At 40.2% G+C, this 26,152-nt stretch overlaps 1 protein-coding gene and 1 long non-coding RNA gene across 3 annotated transcripts; one reads left to right on the top strand and one right to left on the bottom strand.

Moving 5' to 3' along the window:
• Positions 1 to 1,657: 1,657 nt before the first annotated feature.
• LOC117510222 lies at positions 1,658 to 11,015 on the top strand. Of its 2 annotated transcripts, none has more exons than XM_034169847.1 (12): positions 1,658 to 1,742; positions 6,637 to 6,858; positions 6,949 to 7,116; positions 7,207 to 7,354; positions 7,567 to 7,724; positions 7,851 to 7,991; positions 8,069 to 8,291; positions 8,386 to 8,505; positions 8,585 to 8,757; positions 8,887 to 9,084; positions 9,381 to 9,604; positions 9,726 to 11,015. In XM_034169847.1, the coding sequence occupies exons 1-12, from the start codon at positions 1,729 to 1,731 to the stop codon at positions 9,887 to 9,889; spliced, it is 1,953 nt and encodes a 650-aa protein (XP_034025738.1). In that variant the 5' UTR covers positions 1,658 to 1,728; the 3' UTR covers positions 9,890 to 11,015. The 2 variants fall into 2 exon arrangements, with proteins under 2 accessions (XP_034025738.1, XP_034025740.1); XM_034169849.1 differs by lacking the exon at positions 1,658 to 1,742 and adding an exon at positions 2,236 to 2,582.
• Positions 11,016 to 16,032: 5,017 nt separating this feature from the next.
• LOC117510223 lies at positions 16,033 to 25,716 on the bottom strand. Its single transcript, XR_004560649.1, has 3 exons — positions 25,532 to 25,716; positions 17,973 to 18,116; positions 16,033 to 17,901 (listed from the first exon to the last, which is right to left on the bottom strand). It is a non-coding gene; the product is annotated as an uncharacterized LOC117510223 (long non-coding RNA).
• Positions 25,717 to 26,152: the final 436 nt, after the last annotated feature.

The raw sequence follows: 26,152 nt of genomic DNA, 5'->3' as shown, positions 1-26,152 counted from the left end.
GTTTTCTGTCTTGACGCTTTGATGTCTTCCTTGGTCTACCAGTATGTTTGCCTTTAACAACCTTCTCATGTTGTTTGTATTTGGTCCAGAGTTTAGACACAGCTGACTGTGACCAACCAACATCTTTTGCAACATTGCATGATGATTTACTCTCTTTTAAGAGTTTGATAATCCTCTCCTTTGTTTCAATTAACATCTCTTGTGTTGGAGCCATGATTCATGTCAGTCCACTTGGTGCAACAGCTCTCCAAGGTGTGTCCACTCCTTTTTAGATGCAGACTAACGAGCAGATCTGATATGATGCAGGTGTTAGTTTTGGGGATGAAAATTTACAGGGTGATTCCATAATTTTTTCCTCAGAATTAAGTGATTCCATATTTTTTTCCTCTGCTTGGTCTAAAAAAGTAACCATTACTGACTGCCACAATCTTTTTTCTTGATTTCTTATAGTGTTTCTTAAAGCCAGAAAGTTGCCATTTGAAATGACTTTAGTTTTGTGTCATGTCTGTGATCTGCTTTTTTTATACAAAATTAAACAACTGAATGAACATCCTCCGAGGCCGGTGATTCCATAATTTTTGCCAGGGGTTGTACGTGGTTGTAAAGTGGGGTTTCGTGGGGTTCAACTGGGAGTGACTGTGAAGAAGTGTCTCATCAATGGTTGTAACTACGTAATGCTTCACACACCCTCTCATTAGTAAAAGCTGAGGTTCACCAGAGGGAAGTTAATCAACTGAGACATTTTCAGAGGAACAAAATAAAAATAAAAATAAATAAATAAATTTATATATATATATATATATATATATATATATATATATATATATATATATAAAGTTTAGACCTTGTTTTTCACAACCCCATTTAAAATTGAACACATTCAATGACGTAGATTAATAAAATCTGGACTTTGGGCAAATTTTCATTTCAAATTCAGTGAGGGTGCTGATAGACCACACACTTTTTAGTTTCACCCCCCTTTGTTATAGTCCAAAACATTTTTTTTTTTTTATGTGGATGCAAAGCTATTTTAACAAAACCAAACTACTACTTTCACATGTACTCATTCTGTTATTCAAAATAAATGTCAGATAAGTTGCATTAAATGTGACATTCAGTGAGGGTGCTGATAGACCACGCCCCCTTTTAGTTTTCCCCGTTTGTTATGGTCCCAAAAACAGTTTAAATTGCATTCAATGTGACCAAGTCAATTTCAGATCACATGACCTTTTGAGCTCCAAACACAAATTTGGTTAATGTTGACAACTGTGTTTGCAGAACACAGCTTGAGTAAATATGATTTCAGCTTAGACCTCGTTTTGGACAACTCCATTTAAACAGAAATGCAGTCCATGTTTGTTGTAAAAGATATTGTTATGAAACCAAATAGGTAGATTTATCCTAAACTACTTTAACCCGAACCCAAAACTGAGTGAAAAGGGGTGGAGCTTAACAGCACCATAAGTTAAGTTGACACCAGAAGGCTTGCAGCTGGAGCTCAGTGCACAGTTGCTGTGAGAATTTGCGTGGAAAACACGCCTACAAGTATTACCTGGAACCTTTATTTTGATGATTTATCAACAAAATTCAACAACAGGTCTCACCTGGAAGACTCAGCTTGAAGATTTTTTTTCCTTCTCTGAAGAATCACCTTGAACTTTTGTTGATTGAGATTTTTCATCTCAGACTTTCTTTTTTCCTGTTAGTTTGTAGTTTTATCCTAATTCAATGGCTTCTGCAAGGTTAGTATCAACTCTTCATTTTCTTTTGGTGGTTTACATCTACTACGTTTTAATCCTCTTCATTTATTTGCGAACGATTCTCTTGATGTAGTCGACCTGATGTTGCTAAGCTGTTTGAACAGAAAATGTCTTATCTTTAGTTTTATATTTTAGCCAATATGTGACTAACTAGCATGTTAGCCAACATGGCGGCTTCCATGTGACTAGCTAGCATGTTAGTAACATGTGATTAACATTTTACTGAAAAAGTGAGAAAACTATCACTAAAGAGAGCAAAGTGTGTGTTAAAATAGTTTTGCAACACCAGGAGTAGAAGGGATCGCCGTTATTTGCTTCCGCCTTTCCCGCACATGCGCACACAGACGGCCGGCAGAGTGGATGTTTTGCCGGATCTCCTATCTGATTGGCTAATTCAAATTACGTTATCGGTACCAGAGCCTGCGATGAAATCAGCTACGGCAAAGTTGAACTGGACGATATTTCGCCGTACGCGGCTTGCGCTGTTTTGCCGGCCGTCTAAGGGTACTTTTCTACTACACAGAACTACCACTACTCGACTCTACTCGGTTTGGTTCCAGGCGCGTCTTTTTCCACTACAAAAAGAACCTTCTGAACGTGGGCGGGGTCAGTAGAGCAGACTGCAGTGACGTCGTTTTATACGCGACACAACCATAAACAATGTCGGACTCCGTGTGTTTACTGCTGTGTGAGTTTTAAAGACAAATCTGTTGGCGGCGAGACGAAACACTCTTGAAAAGTACAGAAGATATTGGGAATTCATATAACAATATGAAGACGAAGGCGAGAAGATACAAGCTGCAAAAGAGACGAAGCATGACGGTAAGCTAATCGTTAGCTTCCTAAGTAGCTCGTAAATAACTGCAGGCTGTCGCTATTAAGTACAGTCGGTTGCCCAGTTCCGGAACACCTTTTTTAAAGTCACGCTATACGGAGCCATAATGCAACTGAATATCCTTTATTGGGTATTGTTGAATTGGGTATTTGGAACGTAAAGTGTGAAGCCACATTATGTGTGGTGCAAATATTTGCCGGAAATCGATCGTTTTGCCCAGTTCTGGATCACAACACTGTGTCACTTTGGGGGCATTCCTGGCATCTGGCTGGAGCCCTTCTAATGCAGAATGATACACACTGTACCTGAGAATGTGTTTTGAACACAAAATGATAAATTCTACTTATTAAATGAGAATTTAATTAGTTTCGTAAGGCACTGTTATACGTTTTAAAACAATGAAAAGTGCAAAAAATGAAGTGTGGAGGTGAGATTTCTTCCGAATTAAAAAGTAAAAGCCCCCACATTCATGCCCATTTGTGATGTTGAGATGACCCCCAAAGTACACATGGCTCACAAGTACTGACACGAGGCTGCTGCTTCAGTGATCTGAGATAAATGCGTGCAGCAATTAAACCGCAAGACATGACACACTGACAATTTCTACCCAAGTAAGTATTTTCCCATTCTAGAACCAAAAACACAGAACGGCTAACTCACCTTTGCTACGTCTTAGAGATTGTTACTTTCAAACTTGCAGGAATGAGTGAGTGAGGAAAAAGCGTGCACACAACAGACACCGGGATGTTTTGATTCCGCTGCTGATCACAAAGATGGCTGGATCTGGTCGAGCTTGTGGTCATTTGTAGACAAAACATCAGTCTTTCCATTGGTACCAAGTATTAGCTTATTCGCGCTGATTACGAGAAACAGCGGCGCAAATACTATTGCAGTGATCCGGAACTGGGCAAGTGACTGTATTAAAAAATGCGGCTGTCAAAATAAAGCATTAATTTAGATTAATTACAGCACTCATCACACTTTCAGTCACACATTGCTTCATTTTGACGTCAGTGACTTGGTCTGTAAATAGACTCGTTTCTGAGAGGAATAAATGTTAGATGTCAATACTTTTCATACCAAAGTAACTTGCTATGATAACTTTTGTTTAATCTCTGTGTTTGTGCGTTTACTGACGTTCATGCACAAAAGTTGATTCGTTTTTAATGACCGTTAATTAACGTCGTCACTGAACTCGAACAGGCTGAAAACCCATTAAAAGTTTGATTTATGTTTTCATCCAGATTTTAATGTTCAATGGACAGATTTAAATATGAAATCTAAGATAATTATTAAAGGAGTCATATGGTGCAGAATCAGTCTCCAAACTCCCACAATTCTGTTTTATAGACATTCTATATAATATAGCCTTTTATTGTCATTGTACACATTATACATACGATGACATTGGTCTGCATTTAACCCATCCAAATTAGTTACAGTTCTAATTTAAGATCAGTTTACATCACAGCTTGTTTAATACCTCCTTGATGTATAACAGAAATAACCCAGATCCTTTTTTTTTTTTACCAGATTATTAAATGCCGCAAACACACACAGATGTGAGTTTTTTAATATACATGCAATTAAATGATTCATTTAGATTGACTAATCACAAACCCTGTAATCAATTACATTATTTTTTTTAATAACCTGGTGGTTTCAGATGGTTTTCTCAGAGTCACCACTGCAAAAGCTCATATCACAGAATGGGATACCTTTGTCATTTGCCTACACGTTACTACAGGTGTAGTGTGTGGTGTCTTCTGCAGTAGCAAATCCCAAATTAAAATTCTGAGAAATGAACCATCATTGTACCAAAACATCAATGACAAAATGATTTTTACTGTTGACTCAGCCAGGAATGACAAATTGTGATACAATCACATAAGTCAAATTGTTTACTGCAACGAAAACAGCAAATACAAAAAAAATTAAAAAAATCTGTGCAACACAAACTATACAAAAGTTCCATGTGTCTATTTTCCTGGAGTGGGGGTGCAGGACACACACCACGGTCACGCATCGTGTTGACAAGCCCAGCACGCCTGATTAAACACAGCTTCCACCTCCGTTGCTTCTTCGAGTATCAGTAGGATGTGTTGATCACACTGAACCCAGTTCAGCTTCAACCTCAAGATCACTCAGGATGGAAAGATTCTCCTGCTGGAACAGGCTCTATTTTCTCTTGCCTGGACAATAATGAAGGTAAAAATGGGAAGTGATTAGCAAAAGCAAGTTTTAAAAAATTTTATATACACGTACATACAGAGTGACGCACCCCCCCCCCCCCCAAAAAAAAACAAAAAAAAAAAACAAACAAAAAAACAAGAATTGTAATAAATCTGGAAAAAAAAAAAAAAAAACTTCAGTTTCTGTATGATCATTCCCCACAGTTTCAGTTATCTCCAACAAATCAGACCATTTGGAGCATAAATTGAAAGAACATGTTTTTATGCAAAGGGACCAAGATAATTGAAACTTTGGGAAAGGTACAGCAAAATTTGCTGGATCTCTGTGGGATTTTTTTTTTAACTATTTTTATGGCCTTGTTTTTTTGGGAGGGGGTGTCACCCTGTGTGTGTAGGTATGTATATATGTATGGGTTAGGGTTATGTGTATATATACATACAGTGTATTTGGGAAATACATCTTAGAGCTAAAAGCTATGTGGTCTGAGCTCTTTCTGCTGTCTGGTCCTGTCTCTGTGGGCTGAGTGCAGCAACAGGATGTGCTTTGAAGTTGAGGAACTTTTTAAACGCGGCCCAAAAAAGACACACTCGCAGAGTCCGGCCGGTGTGCACATCGTGCGTCAGGCTGCAGTTCACCTGATTTCGCCGTTAAATGCAGTTCTGTGTGTGTGCAAGGCTGGAAAAAAAAAAAGAGCCAAAGGTTTTTCTGTGACCAAAAAAAAAAAAAAAATTTCTCTTTTGCGCTTTAAACTGTTTATTTCACAATAAACCAAAAAGTCAGATCCTTGTTCATTTGCAGCCCTCATAATAACTTCAGCCACGGTTTATCGCCTAAATGTGGAGCTGCACAGAGAAAACAAAAAGAAAAAAATACAGACGGGGAGGTTTGTTTTAATGTGATGAGTCTGAACACAGGGTGAGCTCATGTGATCCCATCTACCACCTGTACTGGACACAATTCTGAGCCAAACCACATCCGATCCTTGAGGCTAAATGCTGCACAGTGAAAGTTTTCAAACGGATTGTCATCCATCTGAATGTGATTTTTATTTATATTGTTATTTTTATGCACAGCGCTGATCTGTCAGTGTGTGATGGATCACCGAGTGTACAGTTTGAACTGTGACATCTTCAGCTATTACGCAGTCAGTGGCTGTATAAGAACTTTCTGCATACCGGTGTGGGCACCGCCCAGCGCATGACATCATCACGATTCCTTCTGTTGGTTGAGTACATCAAGATTCCAGAAACACAGAATGAGATGTTATTATTCTTGTGCGAGCACATCCGCTTGGTAAACTTGTAGGTGAATGGTGGATGGCAGACTTGAAGGGGAGTTGATTTTACGGGTACAAAAGTTAAATTGAATTAATGGGTACGCATCATCAGTAGTGTTCCTCTGGGTCATGGGGTGTTTCAGCCCTTAACACTATACACCCTTTCCAGAGGCGGCCAGCTGCAGGATGATCAGACCTGAGCTTGCGACCCAAGCCCAATTAGCCCTGAAAGTCACCTTGATCTTTTATTAGAGAGTTGTTTGCAAATAAACAAATGAACAGGAATTAGCTAACATGTGACTAACCCTAACTGAAACTACTGAAGGTAAAACCTGAAACTGTTTTACTTCTTGTTTTTTCTTTAATGCTGTTTTCCCACTTTTTGACTAACTTATAACTAACATGCGACTAACACAAACTGGAGCTGCTGAATTTACACACTGAGTTAAGGTGATTCCTGAAAGGGGAAGGAAAAGAGCATCACCCTGACAGAAGAGAGCCCAGTAGCAGCCTGAGTGAAAGAGACTGCAATCTTATTAAGCCATGAACAAACATGTTATTTGTCCTTGCAGTGCCGCCCACCGCCACTTTCTGCTGTGCCCGGTTTGCCAGAGGACCCAGCAGGCCCTTGGAGTGCACCTCCGCCGGACATGCATGAAGAATGCAACCCCAGAGACCATGACGGAAGCCATTGAGAAAGCAAAAGATGATGTGTTTGAGCTGCTGAAGACTGGCCGGGTTTTCCACTACGACCTGCTGCGTGGGATAGTTGAATCTTGTGACCCCCTCGGGAGGTAGGTGGCAAAAACAGTGACTTTAATCAATCGCTTCGTATTTCATTGAATGAACAGCACAAACTAAACTTTTTTTTTTCTATTTTAAAGGCTGATTGAAGAGCTGGAGAAACGCCATATGGTGGTCAGTGAGGTGCCATCTACTGAAAGTCCTGACGTCCAGGCTGGACGTTCCACTGCTGTGGAAACAGGCCAGTGCCACACTCCTGGGGAGGCCCGTGAAGCTGGAAGTGAAAGCAGTGGAGAGACCTTTCAGTGGTAAGACCTTATTTACTGCAACGAACCTTTGGTATTTAGAATTCCTTGTGTGTGGTCTTTATTATAATTTTTTTTTTTTTAAAACTTTAGTGGTCGCAACCCTGAATTGAAAGTGAACAAGAGGGCACTGATGGCAGAGATGGGTCTCCACCAAAAACACTCCCTTGACCATCCTCTGCTGAGGGACTTTGGAAAATACTTACTGAACGACCTTGACAACGAGAACTACAAGCAGGAGGTGAGTATTTCCATCACATGTTGAATGCCAAGACATAGCTATATTGCAATCCATTTTAGTTGTCAAAAATGTTTTATGGCTTTTTTAACAAACTGCTTTAGTTTTTTGTTATTTACAATAAAAAGGTCACAAAGTCAGAGTGAGAAAAACTAAAGAGCAGGTCCCACTGTTATTCATAAATGTGTGTTTAACACTTGTTTTGTTTCCTGCAGGTGGAGAACGTGGCAAGGTTTCTGTTTTATATGGACCCAGCCCGACCCTCTCTCCTGTTTGTGCGTGACAGAGAGAGGACCAAGGAGTACCTGAGAAAGCTCAGTGAGGCCCATCTCACTAAGCAGACTCAGGTGAACTACCTGAAGAGCTTGAAGAGGTTGGTAACATTTGTTTTTCCCCATGTGACCACAACATCAAACTTGATTAAATGTTTTAATATTCACTAATGTGTTTTCAATTGGTTATTAATGTCAAACAAAACTGTTTTTACTTGGTTGAGCAGATTCCTCAAATACCACACCGTCTGCACCAACCTGGTGCTTGATGACCGAGATCTCCACACGGACACCAAACATTACATCGAGTACATTGATGATCTTAGGACACAGCTGAGCAAGGGGGTCAGCAAGAGCGTTGCGAAGCGGTACGTCTGTCTGTCCATTGCACGTACACTATGGAACACCTTGAGCAGTTTGAGTAATGTATGTTGTACTTTCACAGGGATAGATTCCTCCGGAACGACGCTGGCATAACTCCCCGTGACTGCTGGGCGGTGCTGAGGGCAGCAAAACGAGACTTCCTTGCTGTCATGGGGAAAATTGAGGCTGCTCCCTGCTACAGCCTCCAGCTGGAGACTTCAGAGTGCCTCCTGGTGCTGTACTACGTGGAGGCCATCATGGTCCTGAAGCACCTTCAGTGGCCCAGTGTGGTGGAGCACATGACTGTGAGTGTTGTCCTTTGGTTTTCATGAATGCTTTGGCACCTGCCAAAAACACTGACATCATCAATTAATGGATGGTCCCGTGTGTTTGCCACAGGTAGAAGAGTGGAAGAATAGGATCCAGGTGGAGAGGGGCCACGTTGTCATTGCAGTGAAAGATCACAAGACGGCAACACGGCAGGTGGCCAGTTTTGTGCTCTCTCCAGAAGAGGAGACAGTAAGTTGGATTTTTACTACAAGCGTAATGTTGGTAAACTGAGTTAGAAACTGATCTCTGTGCTCCTTTTTCTCCACAGTGGTTCTTTTACTACTTTGATGTTGTGAGGAGCATTATGAAGACATCAAAGAGGTTCAGGAAGGAGCCAGAGGGCAACAAGATGGAAGAAAACCCTCAGGAGAGGTTTTTCCTTTCCACATCTGGGATGCCGGTGTACAATGCGTCCAATGACCTCGCTCGACTGCACAAGAAGTAAGTGAATCATAATAATGGAATAATGGAATCTTGAGACATTTCTTCACTTGATTACTGAGTTACGTAACCTAGCAGCAGGAGGGATGAGAGCATTCATTTATGATTTACTCTGTAATTTCATTTTAGATACGATGTCCCAGTGGTGACCAGTCAGTTGGCGAGGCGCATTTTTGAGACTGCAGCAAAGAAGCTGCCTGATGTGGACAAGTCCCTGGTAGCAGAATACCTGACCCACTCCACGACAGAGAAGCACTCCGAGATGAAGACAGGTGCCAGCCTGTTGAAGGGTTACCAGATCATCCACACATTGGGTTCTGACTCGAGGTAAGAATAAAGAACAACTTTATTTATCCTGATGGAAATATTTTACCAGAGCACAGAAATGGGAGACAATATTTCACTTTATTTATGTGCAATAACTAAGATAAAAATAAGATAAAATTATGATGAATAACTGGAATACGTTTAGCAATTATACAGGCCAATTGCCACAGACATTTTATGTTGCACCTTGGTGGTCTCAGTTGATGGCTGAAGGTGCATCAGATGTTACATTCACATTGTGCGCATATCAGTGTGGACATGGGCCAAATTCTGTGTTCTGTTTTTGTTGTAAACAGCGGAGAATCTGGAGATGATGCAGCCTGCACATCTGTCAAGTCCCACAACATCCAGATGGACTTCCAGGTGCTCTGGGATAAGTTCCTGGAGGAATTTCCTGTGACTGTTGATGGAACGCCTCCAGCACGGGATTCACGCTGCGCTGCATCACAGGAATACCAACGGAAGATTTATGAGCGCTGGCTGAAGATGCAGATGAAGATGAGAGTTGAGCATGTCCTCTGTAAGTATAATGTCCATTGAAATGACTCCAGAACGGTGTAGTTTAAAACACTGCTACTGGCAGGATTCATGCGTCAGACTGGCTTTCCTAATCTTGTGGTGTTTTTGATTCTCCATCACAGCCCACTTTAACCGTCACCTCCCCTCCACATCCAGAGTGGCTGCCTGGATTGCCAGACAGGGCTGGAGAAGCAACATCCCTGTTGCAGACACTGTGCTGAAAGCATGGAAACCCAGCGGCAGCATGGAAGACATGCCTACTTCAAAACACATCCGGCGCCTGTGATTACCATGGCCAGGTAGTCACAGGTGCAGAGGGGGAGGAGATCATAAAAACACCAATGAAGAAGAGACTGGTTTCATGTTCTTCTACACCAAGAACGGTCAGCAGATATGCTCTGGACAGATATGACGTCAAACTGGCAAGGGCACTTCCAGTAATCCCAAAAGAGTTCTCCAACCTATTGAGCAAAATATGATGATCCACGGTATCAAATAGGAAGAAGGCAAACGTCAGACCTCGGCTGTACACTCTGGACTTGGATAGAAATGAGAGAGACGTCCTGCTCTTCCTGCCAGTGAGGGACATCAAGGATGGTGAAGAAATTCTTTTTGATTATGGAGTCGAGAAATTCTTTCTGTGGGGAAGGCCTGCAGTTGGACTGGATTTGACATTCCTTCTCCCTCCTCTTAACACTGGGACGCCTGTTCCAGTGCAAGACCCTGAGATAGAGAGAAATTTATTTTTATGGACACTGATTTCAATGTTACACATGATTGCACAGAATAAGAACATATTTGTATTGAGGTCAATTTCTAACATAGTTGAGTTTTTTTTTTTCTCTATTTTAATATGGACACTGAGTTTAGTGTTGCACATGATTGTGTGGAATAAGAACATATTTGTATACAGTGAGGGCATATTTTTTTTTTGGGGGGGGGGGTGCAATGCTTTTGTAACATGGCTTTAATTATATAACCTGTGCTATAAAAATTCATACAATGTGGGTGGTTTCCTGTAATCAGTCTTACTAAACTGTATCCAACAGTCAAGACTGGAGGATAATTCCCAGAGTGACCAGTTTTCAGTCCTGTCAGGCAAAGGTAGTCAGTGGGTTTTTTAGGGACCCTTAGGACAGTTGTAAAGTGAGAATTAAAAAATGGTGTTTCTGTAATTGTACATGCAGATTCTCAGGCCTTATCATGAAGCTCCACAATTAAAACCCAACATATGGGAATTGCTCCATTCTCATGCTGACCGAACTGTGTAATAATTGTTTGCCGAGTGACTCAGGGACGGACAAACAGCTATTTATAAGGAGAGACTGTAACGCTAGTTCTTTTGGGATTGGTGTTACCACTGACGACTTTGACGAATGTACTGCAGATGTGTGTTGTGTGTGTTCAGGGTGGAAAAACAAGGTTGAAACAAAAAACTCATTAAATCTTTGGACACACAAAGCTCCTTAAAGCAGATTGTTTCCCTCAGAAAATAACCTATAAAATGATGAAATATGAGTTTTCTGGACCTGCAGGATACTGCATACGTTTAACCAAAATGTGTTGGGAACACTGTTTATACAAAATCAGATTCAGTGAGTAAGACGTGCATTTGGTGGCTCTTAGGTGCCCGGCCTTCATTGGAAATGTCAGAGGTCACAATCAATCTATGGCAGTTTATAAGAGACATGCCCACAGTAGCTTACTGAGCTATCAATTATTTGATGCATCACAATGCGGATGTTGAACCATTATGAGCCGATTAACAAACTTCAAAAATTAATTTCTAAATGTTAATAGCAGGTGTCAGAACGTGGCTACTGACCACCATAAAGAACTTTTCTCATTCCTTATGCAAGCCTGGATTTCTACTTTTACTCATCATATTTTGACCCAGTAGTGTACTTTTTTTATTGAAGAACATTTACGATATGTCTTCATTGTAGCCAGTCTGCTCCAAAGGCTGGGGGAGGCAGACAGTGTGATGCTGAGCAAAGAGAAAACCATGTGTTTTTGAATTATGATAAATCTGACTCACCACAGAACAAGAAGCACTTGGATGCATGTTATAGCTACATGTGAAGTTTTTCAAAAATCAGGAAAAAAAATCAGTCACATGACAGAGCGCTTGTTGCACTGCTAAAGAAAATTTCTGCTTTATTTATCATGGGTGATTAGCTAAAATAATCTCTGCTACTATTTGCATTTTAATCTGTGTTGTGGCCATGCAGTTTGTGCACTTGTGGAAAGTTCCTGGTTCAAACCCCACCCCTGCCCATTCTGTAATGTGGAGTTGTGTCAGGAAAGGCATCCGATGTAAAACTGCACAGTTCATCAGGGTGAGTGTGAAGTGACATTAAAAGGAAATATGCTTGCACAAGATGAGAACAGATGTGCCATTTTTTAAGACTGTCAGTAAATCAACAATGGAACAGAGTTTTGTCATTATCACAACATGCCTTCGTGTTTTAGTTATTCTGACACATACAATTTGCATTAGCGCAGCACAGTGATGGTACATGCACTCATGTTTCACGATGAGGTGCACATAAAAGCAGGAACAAGCTGCAGGTGTGAGTGGGACCTTTTACTTTGCTGGAGTGATGATAAGCCAAGCACAGAGTCAGTCACGTGTTGTACATGAGCACACACTTAAACATGTGGCTTTAACAAGCACACAGGGTGACAGCCCTGATGGGTTTTAGAATTTAAAAATATAACTCAATGCTAAAATACCCTCGACCACATCTGACCAGCACCAACTAGAGAAAGGCATCATCAGTGGATGCACAATTTCAGTAACTCTGTTTGCACTGGCCATAAGTATTCTGATCCCCAGAGTACTGTCTTTGTGCAATGACATCAAAAACACAATACAAGAGGATAATTTTGTTATTTTTAATGACAAACACCAGATGTGGAAAATCTACTAGACATGCTGCATTCGTTTTATTCTTTTATTACGTTGGAGACTTTTGTTTCAGGGTAAAAGCTGGTCAACAACAACAGAATTAATAATTTATCTCACTTCTTGAAAGCAGGTTTTTTGCTTTCTGTAAAACTGTGTAGTCAATTACACAGGTTGTGTTCACAAAGTGCTGTCTCAAAGCTTTTGGCCATGTTGCTTTGATGGTTTCACGAGGCAACCACACAGTGAGATCCATCACATGTTCACACATAATGTACACACAGTCCCACTATGCAGCTGACATGACATTGTGATATTTTAAATATGTGCAGAATCAGCCAGGACAAATAGTGTGGTGCGATATGTCATAAAAAAAGGTTCCCGTAGGATTTTTGTGCCAAAATTGATTTTTTTTTTTGCTGATTTGACTTGGGTAGGGGTCCAGTTAACTGAAAATAGTGGGGTACAATTTTTCTGACCCACTTTTGGAGGGACTTGTTTGCAGAGGATGCAAAAAACCCTCTATATTACTATCTTCCCTTGTTCTTAGTCAATTCTGATAAACTTGGGAGTCTTTTTATGGGTTTTCAATGTTGCTAATTTCAAATAAAACATTTTTATAAATTGCAGAATCAACACAGACTGATATTTAAGTCTTTATATCATTAATGGGATAAGGATTTGTTACAATTTACCTGTTTTATCAACTAAATGTTACTCATAAGTTTTTTCAGTGATTACAGTCGGTTTTGGACAGACAGTAATCTTTGGAGATGCTGTGTTTTTGAGGGAATAATAATTTCAGTGTTAACATTTGGTTTCATGACCAGTTAAGTAATATTTATTTTTATATAATGTGACATAACACAAGTTATATAAATGAATAAGGTAAATGTTTTCTGATTCACAATTAGTTTCCACGAGATAATACAGAATAAGTTAGAGTAAGACAACACACATTATCAAAATAATATCTATAGGTAACTATATTAAAATATATTTATATTTGTGTGTTGTAGATTATGCATGATGGTGAAGTGAGTGCAAGCTGTAAAAAGTATCATCTTTGCAGCTGTGTCTGCAAAATGATTGCTTGTATCATCTGCAATGAGCGTGAAACATCATCCAAAAGACTTGTTCGTAATCCACAGATGGTTTAAGAACTCCTGGACTGTTGTAAAGAAAGACAGCCTTGGGGATACCAGCATTCAAAACCTCACAGAGAGCTTATCAAAGTTTGGAGGAGTCAAAAAGAAAAGACTTGTTATATCACAATGAATGCTGTAAACCCCTTGTGAATAAATGTGTAATTAAAAGACTCAGGGAGGGTGCCGAAAAGCGTGATAGATCTGACTCCCCCATAGGTTTCTTACCTGCTGTAGGTCGTCCCTCATGTTCAAATGCCCCAAACTGTCCAAAAAGTCTATCTAAAGCAGAGGTGTGTGTTCTCTTCATGCTCTTTCTGTGCATCTGATGCCAAAGAACCTTTGCATCAGGTTTTTACTGATAGAATGGGTGAAACATTGCTTCAGATAAAGTTGAACACGTGATGATCATGTCTGAACTTGTGTTTCTGATCTGATTGACGCTGGTGATGCAGCTGCTCAAGAAAAGTTCTATCACAGAAACTGCTTACGGTCAGCACAGACAACCTGTCTTTCTGAGGGCCACAGCAATGTGCCTCTGATCCAATCTCTGTGCAATGAAGCAATAAAGGAACGTCAAGCACTTGGAAATGGCCCCATTCAAATGGAACTTGTAAATGGAGAGATGCCTGAGGAGTTCAAAGGCTTGGAGAGGTTTGTGTGTAGGGTATACAGCACAACAGGACCCTACACACTTCCGGCACTGCGATGGGAACTGTTGGAAGGAGAAATGTTGCCTCCAACTCGAGCCTCCCTGCTACCACACATAGCTAGAGCCAATTCCATTTCCATGAGAGACAAATTGTACACCACAACATGTCCTAACCTACCCCGTATTGAGGATAACAGATGGAGTCTTGAAAATGGTGTATTCATTCCAGTCAGATGTCTGGTGCCCCCAGCTCCTAAAGCTGTCATTGAACTTGCAAAGTGTGGCTGCAAAACAGGTTGTAAGTCACAGTCTGGCAAGGGGTCCCAGTGCACTTGTCTCAAAAACAAGATCCTTTGCACGCCCCTATGTAAATGTCAGTGGAATTTGTGAAAATGTAACACAAAGTACAGATGGTTGGGAAGATGATGATGGTGACGAGTAGTCCTTTTGGTATGAAATGAGTACACTCAACTGTAGTTTTTGTTATTTTTGATAGTGACTTCACATGCAACAGGAAAATGCTCTGGTTGTACATAACAGATTTTCATACATATAATGTTTGATCTGATCTTAGGGGTGAAATTTCTGTGCATTATTGGTATCAAAGGGTATCAGTGAGTTTAATTATTGTGGAAAATGTAAATTTACTACATAAATACTGTATGACGTGTAATACCGGTGCTTCTCTTATAACTTGTAAAATGTGCATTTTAAACAACTACTTACATTTTGATACTTAATTGCAGGTATGTTTGTAATAAAATCCATTGTTTAATTAATGGAATGATTTGTTGTGATACTTTTATTTTATATAGAGGTGATAAGCATTAAATATAATTATAAATTAATCTTATTGTAGTAAGCCAACTGAAATCAAAATTTCTCATTGAAAATTTACCAATTAGCATCAACATTTAAAAGATCTAGAAAGCTAATGAGCGTCCTAGTCTCATTTTATCATAATCACTATTTTTAATGTTATCCAGGGTGTAGCGTTATTCCACTCCAAGATTCTTTAACAACATTCCACAATTCATTCACATTTCTTGGTTTTGCTTCAGAAACAGCTTTTTTGATGCCAGTTTTTGTACTTTTAAATAATAGCCCAATTTCATAGCCTTAAGACTGTGCAAATCATGAATGACTGGTCTTGTTGGATTTGTGAGAATCTACTGAATCTACTTTTATCTTTTTTCCCATGTAACAATAAGAAATATACTCAAAACCTGGATTAATCTTTTTAGTCACATAGCAGTACTATTATTCTGAACACTGCTGTACAACACGTGACTGACTCTGCTTGGATTATCATCACTCCAGCAAAGGTCCCACTCACACCTGCATCTTATTCCTGCTTTTATGTGCACCTCATCGTGAAACATGAGTGCATGTACCATCACTGTGCTGCACTAATGCACATTGTATTTGTGTCAGAATAACTAAAACACGAAAGCATGTTGTGATAATGACAAAACTTTGTTCCATTGTTGATTTACTGACAGTCTTAAAAAATGGCACATCTGTTCTCATCTTGTGCAAGCATATTTCCTTTTAATGTCACTTCACACTCACCCTGATGAACTGTGCAGTTTTACACCGGATGCCTTTCCTGACACAACTCCACATTACAGAATGGGCAGGGGTGGGGTTTGAACCAGGAACTTTCCACAAGTGAACAAACTGCATGGCCACAACACAGATTAAAATGCAAATAGTAGCGGAGATTATTTTAGCTAATCACCCATGATAAAGCAGAAATTTAGTCATGTGACCGATTTTTTTTTTTTTCCTGATTTTTGAAGTAAGAACTGTTCAGATGTAGCTCGAAGTTGCATCTCAGTGCTTCTTGTTCTGTGGTGAGTCAGATTTATCATAATTCAAAAACACATGGTTTTCTCTTTGCTCAGCATCACACTGTCTGCCTCCCCCAGCCTTTGGAGCAGACTGGCTACAATGAAGACATATCGTAAATGTTCTTCAATAAAAAAAGTACACTACTGGGTCAAAATATGACGAGTAAAAGTAGAAATCCAGGCTTGCATAAGGAATGAGAAAAGTTCTTTACGGTGGTCAGTAGCCACGTTCCGACCCCTGCGATAAACATTTAGAAATTCATTTTTGAAGTTTGTTAATCGGCTCAGAATGGTTCAACATCCGCATTGTGATGCATCGAATAATTGATAGCTCAGTACGCTACTGTGGGCATGTCTCTTATAAACTGCCATAGATTGATTGTGACCTCTGACATTTCCAATGAAGGCCGGGCACCTAAGAGCCACCAAATGCATGTCTTACTCGCTGAATCTGATTTTATATAAACAGTGTTCCCAACACATTTTGGTTAAACATGTATGCAGCATCCTGCAGGTCCAGAAAACTCATATTTCATCATTTTATAGGTTATTTTCTGAGGGAAACAGTCTGCTTTAAGGAGCTTTGTGTGTCCAAAGATTTAATGAGTTTTTTTGTTTCAACCTTGTTTTTCACCCTGAACACACACACACAGTACATTCGTCAAAGTCGTCAGTGGTAACACCAATCCCAAAAGAACCAGCATTACAGTCTCTCCTTATAAATAGCTGTTTGTCCGTCCCTGAGTCACTCGGCAAAAAATTATTACACAGTTCGGTCAGCATGAGAATGGAGCAATTCCCATATATTGGGTTTTAATTGTGGAGCTTCATGGCAGAAGGCCTGAGAATCTGCATGTACAATTACAGAAACACCATTTTTTAATTCTCACTTTACTACTGTCCTAAGGGTCCCTAAAAAACCCACTGACTCCCTTTGCCTGACAGGACTGAAAACTGGTCACTCTGGGAATTATCCTCCAGTCTTGACTGATGGATACAGTTTAGTAAGACTGATTACAGGAAACCACCCACATTGTATGAATTTTTATAGCACAGGTTATATAATTAAAGCCATGTTACAAAAGCATTGCACCCCCCCCCCCCAAAAAAAAATATGCCCTCACTGTATACAAATATGTTCTTATTCCACACAATGATGTGCAACACTAAAATCAGTGTCCATATTGGGGGGGGGAATCAGTGTCTTGCACGCGAACAGGGGCCCCACTGTTAAGAGGAGGGAGAAGGAATGTCAAATCCAGTCCAACTGCAGGCCTTCCCCACAGAAAGAATGTCTCTTGACTCCATGATCAAAAAGAATTTCTTCACCATCCCTGATGTCTCTCACAGCCAGGAAGAGCAGGACGTCTCTCTCATTTCCATTCAAGTCCAGCGTGTACAGCCGAGGTCTGACGTTTGCCTTCTTCCTGGAATGACTGATCATCCTCCCAAAAGTCTGCTGGTCAGGGTGGCATGTACATGTTGAAGCACATCCGCTGATCGTCCTTGGTGTAGAAGAACATGAAAGCAGTCTCTTCTTCAGTGGTGTTTTTATGATCTCCTCCCCCTCTGCACCTGTAACTACCTGGCCATGGTAGTCACAGGCGCCAGATGTGTTTTGAAGTAGGCATGTCTTCCATGCTGCTGCTGGGTTTCCATGCTTTCAGCACAGTGTCTGCAACAGGGATATTACAGCAGTCACGGGGAGTCATGCCAGCGTCCTTCTGGAGGAATCTATCCCTGTGAAAGTACAACATACATTACTGCTCAAGGTGTTCCATAGTGTACGTGGAACGGACAGACAGACGTACTGCTTCGCAACGATCTTCTTGCTGACCCCCTTGCTCAGCTGTGTCCTAAGATCATCAATGTACTCGATGTAATGTTTGGCGTCCGTGTGGAGATCTTGGTCATCAAGCACCAGGTTGGTGCAGTCAGTGTGGTATTTGAGGAATCTGCTCAACCAAGTAAAAACAGTTTTGTTGGACATTAATAACCAATTGAAAACACACACAGTTAGTCAAAAAGTGGGAAAACAGCATTAAAGAAAATACAAGAAATAAAGCAGTTTCAGGTTTTACCTTCAGGGTGTAAATTCAGTAGTTTCAGTTAGGGTTAGTCATATGTTAGCTAATTCCTGTTCATTTGTTTATTTGCAAACAACTCTCTTGGTGCACTCAACCAACAGAAGGAATCGCGATGATGTCACACGCTGGGCGGTGCCCACACCAGTAGGCAGAAAGCTCTTCTGCAGCCACTGACTGTGTGTAATATTTGAAGATGTTCACTTTTCAGCATTTAGCCTCAAGGATCGGATGTGGTTTGGCTCAGAATTGTGTCCAGTACAGGTGGTAGATGGGATCACATGAGCTCACCCTGTGTTCAGACTCATCACATTAAAACAAACCTCCCCATCTATATTTTTTTCTTTGTTTTCTCTGTGCAGCTCCACATTTAGGCGATAAACTGTGGCTGAAGTTATTATGAGGGCTGCAAACGAACAAGGATCTGATTTTTGGTTTATTGTGAAATAAACAGTTTAAAGCGCAAAAGAGCAATTTTTTTTTGGTCACAGAGAAACCTTTAGCTCGTTTTTTCAACCATGCACACACACAGAACTGCACTTAATGACGAACTCAGGTGAACTGCAGCCTGATGCATGATGTGTACACCAGCCGGACTCTGCGAGTTTGTCTTTTTTGGGCCGCGTTTAAAAAGTTCCTAAACTTCAAAGCACATCCTGTTGCTGCACTCAGCCCACAGAGACAGGACCAGACAGCAGAAAGAGCTCAGACCACATAGCTTTTAGCTCCAAGATGTATTTCCCAAATACAGTGTATATATACAGTAGTGTTCAGAATAATAGTAGTGCTATGTGACTAAAAAGATTAATCCAGGTTTTGAGTATATTTCTTATTGCTACATGAGAAACAAGGTACCAGTAGATTCAGTAGATTCTCACAAATCCAACAAGACCAAGCATTCATGATATGCACACTCTTAAGGCGATGAAATTGGGTTATTAGTAAAAAAAAAAGTAGAAAAGGGGGTGTTCACAATAACAGTGTGGCATTCAGTCAGTGAGTTTGTCAATTTTGTTGAATAAACAGGTGTGAATCAGGTGTTCCCTATGTAAGGATGAAGCCAGCACCTGTTGAACAAGATTTATTCTTTGAAAGCCTGAGGATAATGGGACGTTCAAGACGTTCAGAAGAACAGCGTAGTTTGATTAAAAAGTTGATTGGAGAGGGGAAAACTTATATGCAGGTGCAAAAAATTATAGGCTGTTCATCTACAATGATCGCCAATGCTTTAAAATGGACAAAAAAACCCCCCCCCCCAAAAAAACAAAAAAAAAAAAAAAAACAAAAACAAAAAAAACAAAAAACAGACGCATGGAAGAAAACGGAAAACAACCATCAAAATGGATAGAAGAATAACCAGAATGGCAAAGGCTCACCCACTGATCAGCTCCAGGATGATCAAAGACAGTCTGGAGTTACCTGTAAGTGCTGTGACACTTAGAAGACGCCTGTGTGAAGCTAATTTATTTGCAAGAATCCCCCGCAAAGTCCCTCTGTTAAATAAAAGACGTGCAGAAGAGGTTACAATTTGCCAAAGAACACATCAACTGGTCTAAAGAGAAATGGAGGAATATTTTGTGGACTGATTGAGTAAAACTGTTCTTTTTGGGTCCAAGGGCTGCAGACAGTTTGTGAGACGACCCCCAAACTCTGAATTCAAGCCACAGTTCACAGTGAAGACAGTGAAGCATGGTGGTGCAAGCATCATGATATGGGCATGTTTCTCCTACTATGGTGTTGGGCCTACATATCGCATACCAGGTATCATGGATCAGTTTGGATATGTCAAAATACTTGAAGAGGTCATGTTGCCTTATGCTGAATAGGACATGCCCTTGAAATGGCTGTTTCAACAAGACAATGACCCCAAGCACACTTGTAAACAAGCAAAATCTTGGTTCCAAACCAACAAAAGTACTGCCTCGCAGATGTGAAGAAATCATGAAAAAAAAAAAAAAAAACACTACTGTGTGTGTGTATATATATACATATATATATATATATATATATATATATATATATATATATATATATATATATATATACATACATATATATATATATATATATATATATATATATACACACACTCAACAAAAATATAAACGCAACACTTTTGGTTTTGCTCCCATTTTGTATGAGATGAATTCAAAGATCTAAAACTTTTTCCACATACACAATATCACCATTTCCCTCAAATATTGTTCACAAACCAGTCTAAATCTGTGATAGTGAGCACTTCTCCTTTGCTGAGATAATCCATCCCACCTCACAGGTGTGCCATATCAAGATGCTGATTAGACACCATGATTAGTGCACAGGTGTGCCTTAGGCTGCCCACAATAAAAGGCCACTCTGAAAGGTGCAGTTTTATCACACAGCACAATGCCACAGATGTCGCAAGATTTGAGGGAGCGTGCAATTGGCATGCTGACAGCAGGAACGTCAACCAGAGCTGTTGCTCGTGTATTGAATGTTCATTTCTCTACCATAAGCCGTCTCCAAAGGCATTTCAGAGAATTTGGCAGTACATCCAACCAGCCTCACAACCGCAGACCACGTGTAACCACACCAGCCCAGGACCTCCACATCCAGCATGTTCACCTCCAAGATCGTCTGAGACCAGCACTCGGACAGCTGCTGAAACAATCAGTTTGCATAACCAAAGAATTTCTGCACAAACTGTCAGAAACCATCTCAGGGAAGCTCATCTGCATGCTCGTCGTCCTCATCAGGGTCTCGACTTGACTCCAGTTCGTTGTCGTAACCGACTTGAGTGGGCAAATGCTCACATTCGCTGGTGTTTGGCACGTTGGAGAGGTGTTCTCTTCACAGATGAATCCCGGATCACACTGTCCAGGGCAGATGGCAGACAGCGTGTGTGGCGTCGTGTGGGTGAGCGGTTTTCTGATGTCAATGTTGTGGATCGAGTGGCCCATGGTGGCGGTGGGGTTATGGTATGGGCAGGCGTCTGTTATGGACGAAGAACACAGGTGCATTTTATTGATGGCATTTTGAATGCACAGAGATACCGTGACGAGATCCTGAGGCCCATTGTTGTGCCATACATCCAAGAACATCACCTCATGTTGCAGCAGGATAATGCACGGCCCCATGTTGCAAGGATCTGTACACAATTCTTGGAAGCTGAAAATGTCCCAGTTCTTGCATGGCCGGCATACTCACCGGACATGTCACCCATTGAGCATGTTTGGGATGCTCTGGACCGGCGTATACGACAGCGTGTACCAGTTCCTGCCAATATCCAGCAACTTCACACAACCATTGAAGAGGAGTGGACCAACATTCCACAGGCCACAATTGACAACCTGACCAACTCTATGCGAAGGAGATGTGTTGCACTGCATGAGGCAAATGGTGGTCACACCAGATACTGACTGGTATCCCCCCCAATAAAACAAAACTGCACCTTTCAGAGTGGCCTTTTATTGTGGGCACAATGATTAGTGCACACCTGTGCACTAATCATGGTGTCTAATCAGCATCTTGATATGGCACACCTGTGAGGTGGGATGGATTATCTCAGCAAAGGAGAAGTGCTCACTATCACAGATTTAGACTGGTTTGTGAACAATATTTGAGGGAAATGGTGATATTGTGTATGTGGAAAAAGTTTTAGATCTTTGAGTTCATCTCATACAAAATGGGAGCAAAACCAGAAGTGTTGCGTATATATATATATATATATATATATATATACACATACACATATATACACAGGGTGACACCCCCCCCAAAAGAAAACAAAGCCATAAAAATATTAAGAAAAAACAAAAAAGAAAATCCCACAGAGATCCAGCAAATTTTGCTGGACCTTTCCCAAAGTTTCAATTATCTTGGTCCCTTTGCATAAAAGTCATGTTCTTTCAATTTATGCTCCAAATGGTCTGATTTGTTGGAACATAATTTTGGAAATAAATAAATAAATAAAATAACTTTTATGCAAAGTGACCAAGATAACTGAAACTCTGGGGAATGATCATACAGAAACTGAAGGTTTTTTTTTTCAGATTTATTATAATTCTTGTTTTTTTTTTGGGTGGGGGTCCACTCTGTATGTACGTGTATATAAAATTTTTTAAAACTTGCTTTTGCTAATCACTTCCCATTTCTACCTTCATTATTGTCCAGGCAAGAGAAAATAGAGCCTGTTCCAGCAGGAGAATCTTTCCATCCTGAGCAATCTTGAGGTTGAAGCTGAACTGGGCTCAGTGTGATCAACACATCCGACTGATACTCGAAGAAGCAACGGAGGTGGAAGCTGTGTTTAATCAGGTGTGCTGGGCTTGTCAACGCGATGCGTGACCGTGGCGTGTGTCCTGCATCCCCAATCCAGGAAAATAGACACATGAAACCTTTGTATAGTTTGTGTTGCACAGATTTTTTTTTTTGTACTTGCTGTTTTAGTTGCAGTAAACAATTTGACTTATGTATTCCATCATAATTTGTCATTTCTGGCTGAGTCAACAGTAAAAATAATTTTGTCATTGATGTTTTGGTATGATGATGGTTGATGTCGAAGAATTTTAATTTGGGATTTGCTACTGCAGAAGACACCACACACTACACCTGTCTAAATCTTTACAAAGATGCTGGAATAATCATGGCTAAACTGAGATTTTAGCAAACGGTATTTAACATACAAAGGTTTAGTCACTTCAGTGATAGCACCATTACATCAAGGAATTCTGGCTATACAAGGGTTAGGGTTTGATTGAGATGTAACATTTTACCACCAACTATTGTACTGTGGTGTATAATTCTGCTGGATGACTAAAACCAAACCAGAAGTAATTTATTCAGATATTTTAAACAACCAGTTTTACTGTCTGTTTACTTCAATTTACATTTATATCCCCATTAAATGTAAAACTTATTTTACTACTGGATTATGCTTAAACAGCTTTTCAAACTGTTAGCATTTCATTTAAATCAGTAAACCTTGGTAACTTTTACAAATCAAATTGATGTTACACAACAGTGCAGACATTTTAGCAAAAAGTACAAAAGTTTATTCAAGATTCACAGTGAAACATAACCGATGTATAAGGTGTAGGCAAATGACAAAGGTATCTATCCCATTCTGTGATATGAGCTTTTGCAGCGGTGACTCTGAGAAAACCATCTGAAACCACCAGGTTATTAAAAAATAATGTAATTAATTACAAGGTTTGTGATTAGTTAATCTAAATGAATCATTTAATTGCATGTATATGAAAAAACTCACATCTGTGTGTTTGGGGCATTTAATAATCTGGTAAAAAAAAAAGGGAGATCCGGGTTATTTCTGTTACACATCAAGGAGGTATTAAACAAGCTGTGATGTAAATTGATCTTAAATTGGGAGAACTGTAACTAATTTGGATGGGTTAAATGCAGACCAATGTCATTGTATGTATAATGTGTACAATGACAATAAAAGGCTATATTATATAGAATGTCTATAAAACAGAATTGTGGGAGTTTGGAGACTGATTCTGCACCATATGACTCCTTTAATAATTATCTTAGATTTCATATTTAAATCTGTCCATTGAACATTAAAATCTGGATGAAAACATAAATCAAACTTTTAATGGGTTTTCAGCCTGTTCGAGTTCAGTGACAACGTTAATTAACGGTCATTAAAAACAAATCAACATTTTGTGCATGAACGTCAGTAAACGCACAAACACATGAGATTTAACAAAAGTTATCATAGAAGTTACTTTGGTATGAAAAGCATTGACATCTAACATTTATTGCTCTCAGAAACGAGTCTTTATTTACAGACCAAGTCACTGACGTCAAAACAAAATGAAGCAACGTGTGACTGAAGGTGTGATGAGTGCTGTAATTAATTAATCTAAATTAACGCTTTATTTTGACAGCCGCATTTTTTAATACAGTCACTTGCCCAGTTCCGGATCACTGCCGTAGTATTTGCGCCACTGTTTCTCGTAATCAGCGCGAATAAGCTAATACTTGGTACCAATGGAAAGACTGATGTTTTGTCTACAAACGACCACAAGCTCGACCGGATCCAGCCATCTTTGTGATCAGCAGCGGAATCAAAACATCCCGGTGTCTGTGGTGTGTGCGCTTTTTCTCACTCACTCATTCCTGCATGTTTGAAAGTAACAATCTTTAAGACGTAGAAAAGGTGAGATAGCCATTTGGTGTTTTTGGTTCTAGAGTGGGAAAATACTTGCTTACTTGGGTAGAAACTGTCAGAGTGTTATGTCTTGCTGTTTAATTGCTGCACGCATTTATCTCCGACGCGAAAATTGGCCAGTTGTGGATCACTGAAGCAGCAGCCTTGTGTCAGTACTTGTGAGCCATGTGTAATTTGGGGGTCATCTCAACATCACGAATGGGCATGAATGTGGGGGCTTTTACTTTTTAATTCGGGAGAAATCTCACCTCCACACTTCATTTTTTGCTTGTAAAAATGTATAACAGTGCCTTTTGAAACTAAGTAAATTCTTATTTAATAAGTATAATTTATAGCATTTTGTGTTCAAAACACATTCTCAGGCACAGTGTGTCTCATTCTGCATTAGAAGGGCTCCATCCAGATGCCAGGAATGCCCCCAAAGTGACACAGAGCGTCGTGATCCAGAACTGGGCAAAACGATCTATTTCTGGCAAATATTTGCACCACACATAATGTGGCTTCACACTTTAAGTAGAAGGGCTACCACATCCAGACTTTTTCAGCTAGATAACATCCAAATTAGGGCTGAAACGATCAGTCAAGTAACTCGAATAATTCAATTACAAAAAATGTTCGAGGCAAATTCTGTGCCTCGAAGCTTCGTTTAACGTTGTAGTACATATGCCAGGCCTGTGTGGCGCTGCAATATCTGCAGAAGAAAAACAGAAGAAGACGAGCATAACAGCTAATCAAATTAGCAACGATAGCTACCACTTTCCAACGTGACACAGAGTAAAATAAAGCCTTTTAAGAGAAAGATGATCCACGCTGATCATCTGAAATAGACTTACTGTACATTTAAAGCAAAGCAGTGCGCTTGTCTATTTTTAAAAACACACGGTCTGCTCTGCGTGGGGAGGGACTATTGACCCGTTGGCAGGCTGCTGCTCACACTTTAAGTTCCAAATACCCAATTCAACAATACCCAAATAAAGGATATTCAGTTGCATTATGGCTCCGTATAGCGGGACTTTAAAAAAGGTGTTCCGAAACTGGGCAACCGACTGTACTTAATAGCGACAGCCTGCAGTTATTTACGAGCTACTTAGGAAGCTAACGATTAGCTTACCGTCATGCTTCGTCTCTTTTGCAGCTTGTATCTTCTCGCCTTCGTCTTCATATCGTTATATGAATTCCCAAAATCTTCTGTATTTTTCAAGCGTGTTTCGTCTCGCCGCCAACAGATTTCTCTTAAAAACTCACAGCAGTAAACACACGGAGTCCGCCATTGTTTATGGTTGTGTCGCGTATATAACGACGTCACTGCAGTCTGCTCTTCTGACCCCGCCCACTTTGAGAAGGTTATATTTGTCGTGGGAAAAGACGCGCCTGGAACCAAACCGAGAACCGAGTAGTGGTAGTTCTGTGAAGTAGAAAAGTGCCCTTAGACGGCCGACAAAACAGCGCAAGCCGCGTACGGCGAAATATCGTCCAGTTCAACTTTTCCGTAGCTGACTTCATCGCAGGTTCTGGTACCGATAACGCAGTTTGGATTAACCAATCAGATAGGAGATCCGGCAAAACATCGTTTGATGTAATTTTGCGGGGTTTGGCAAAATATCCACTCTGCCGGCTGTCTGTGTGCGCATGTGCGGGAAAGGCGGAAGCAAATAACTCCTGGTGTTGCTAAACTGTTTTAACACAAACCTTGCTCTCTTTAGTGTTACGTTTCTCACTTTTTCACTAAAAT

This window comes from Thalassophryne amazonica, chromosome 5 (assembly GCF_902500255.1).
Source record: "Thalassophryne amazonica chromosome 5, fThaAma1.1, whole genome shotgun sequence".
Classification (NCBI taxonomy): Eukaryota; Metazoa; Chordata; class Actinopteri; order Batrachoidiformes; family Batrachoididae; genus Thalassophryne; species Thalassophryne amazonica.
Note: the sequence above shows the minus strand (reverse complement) of the source record. Positions and strands in the feature narration are given on the sequence as shown.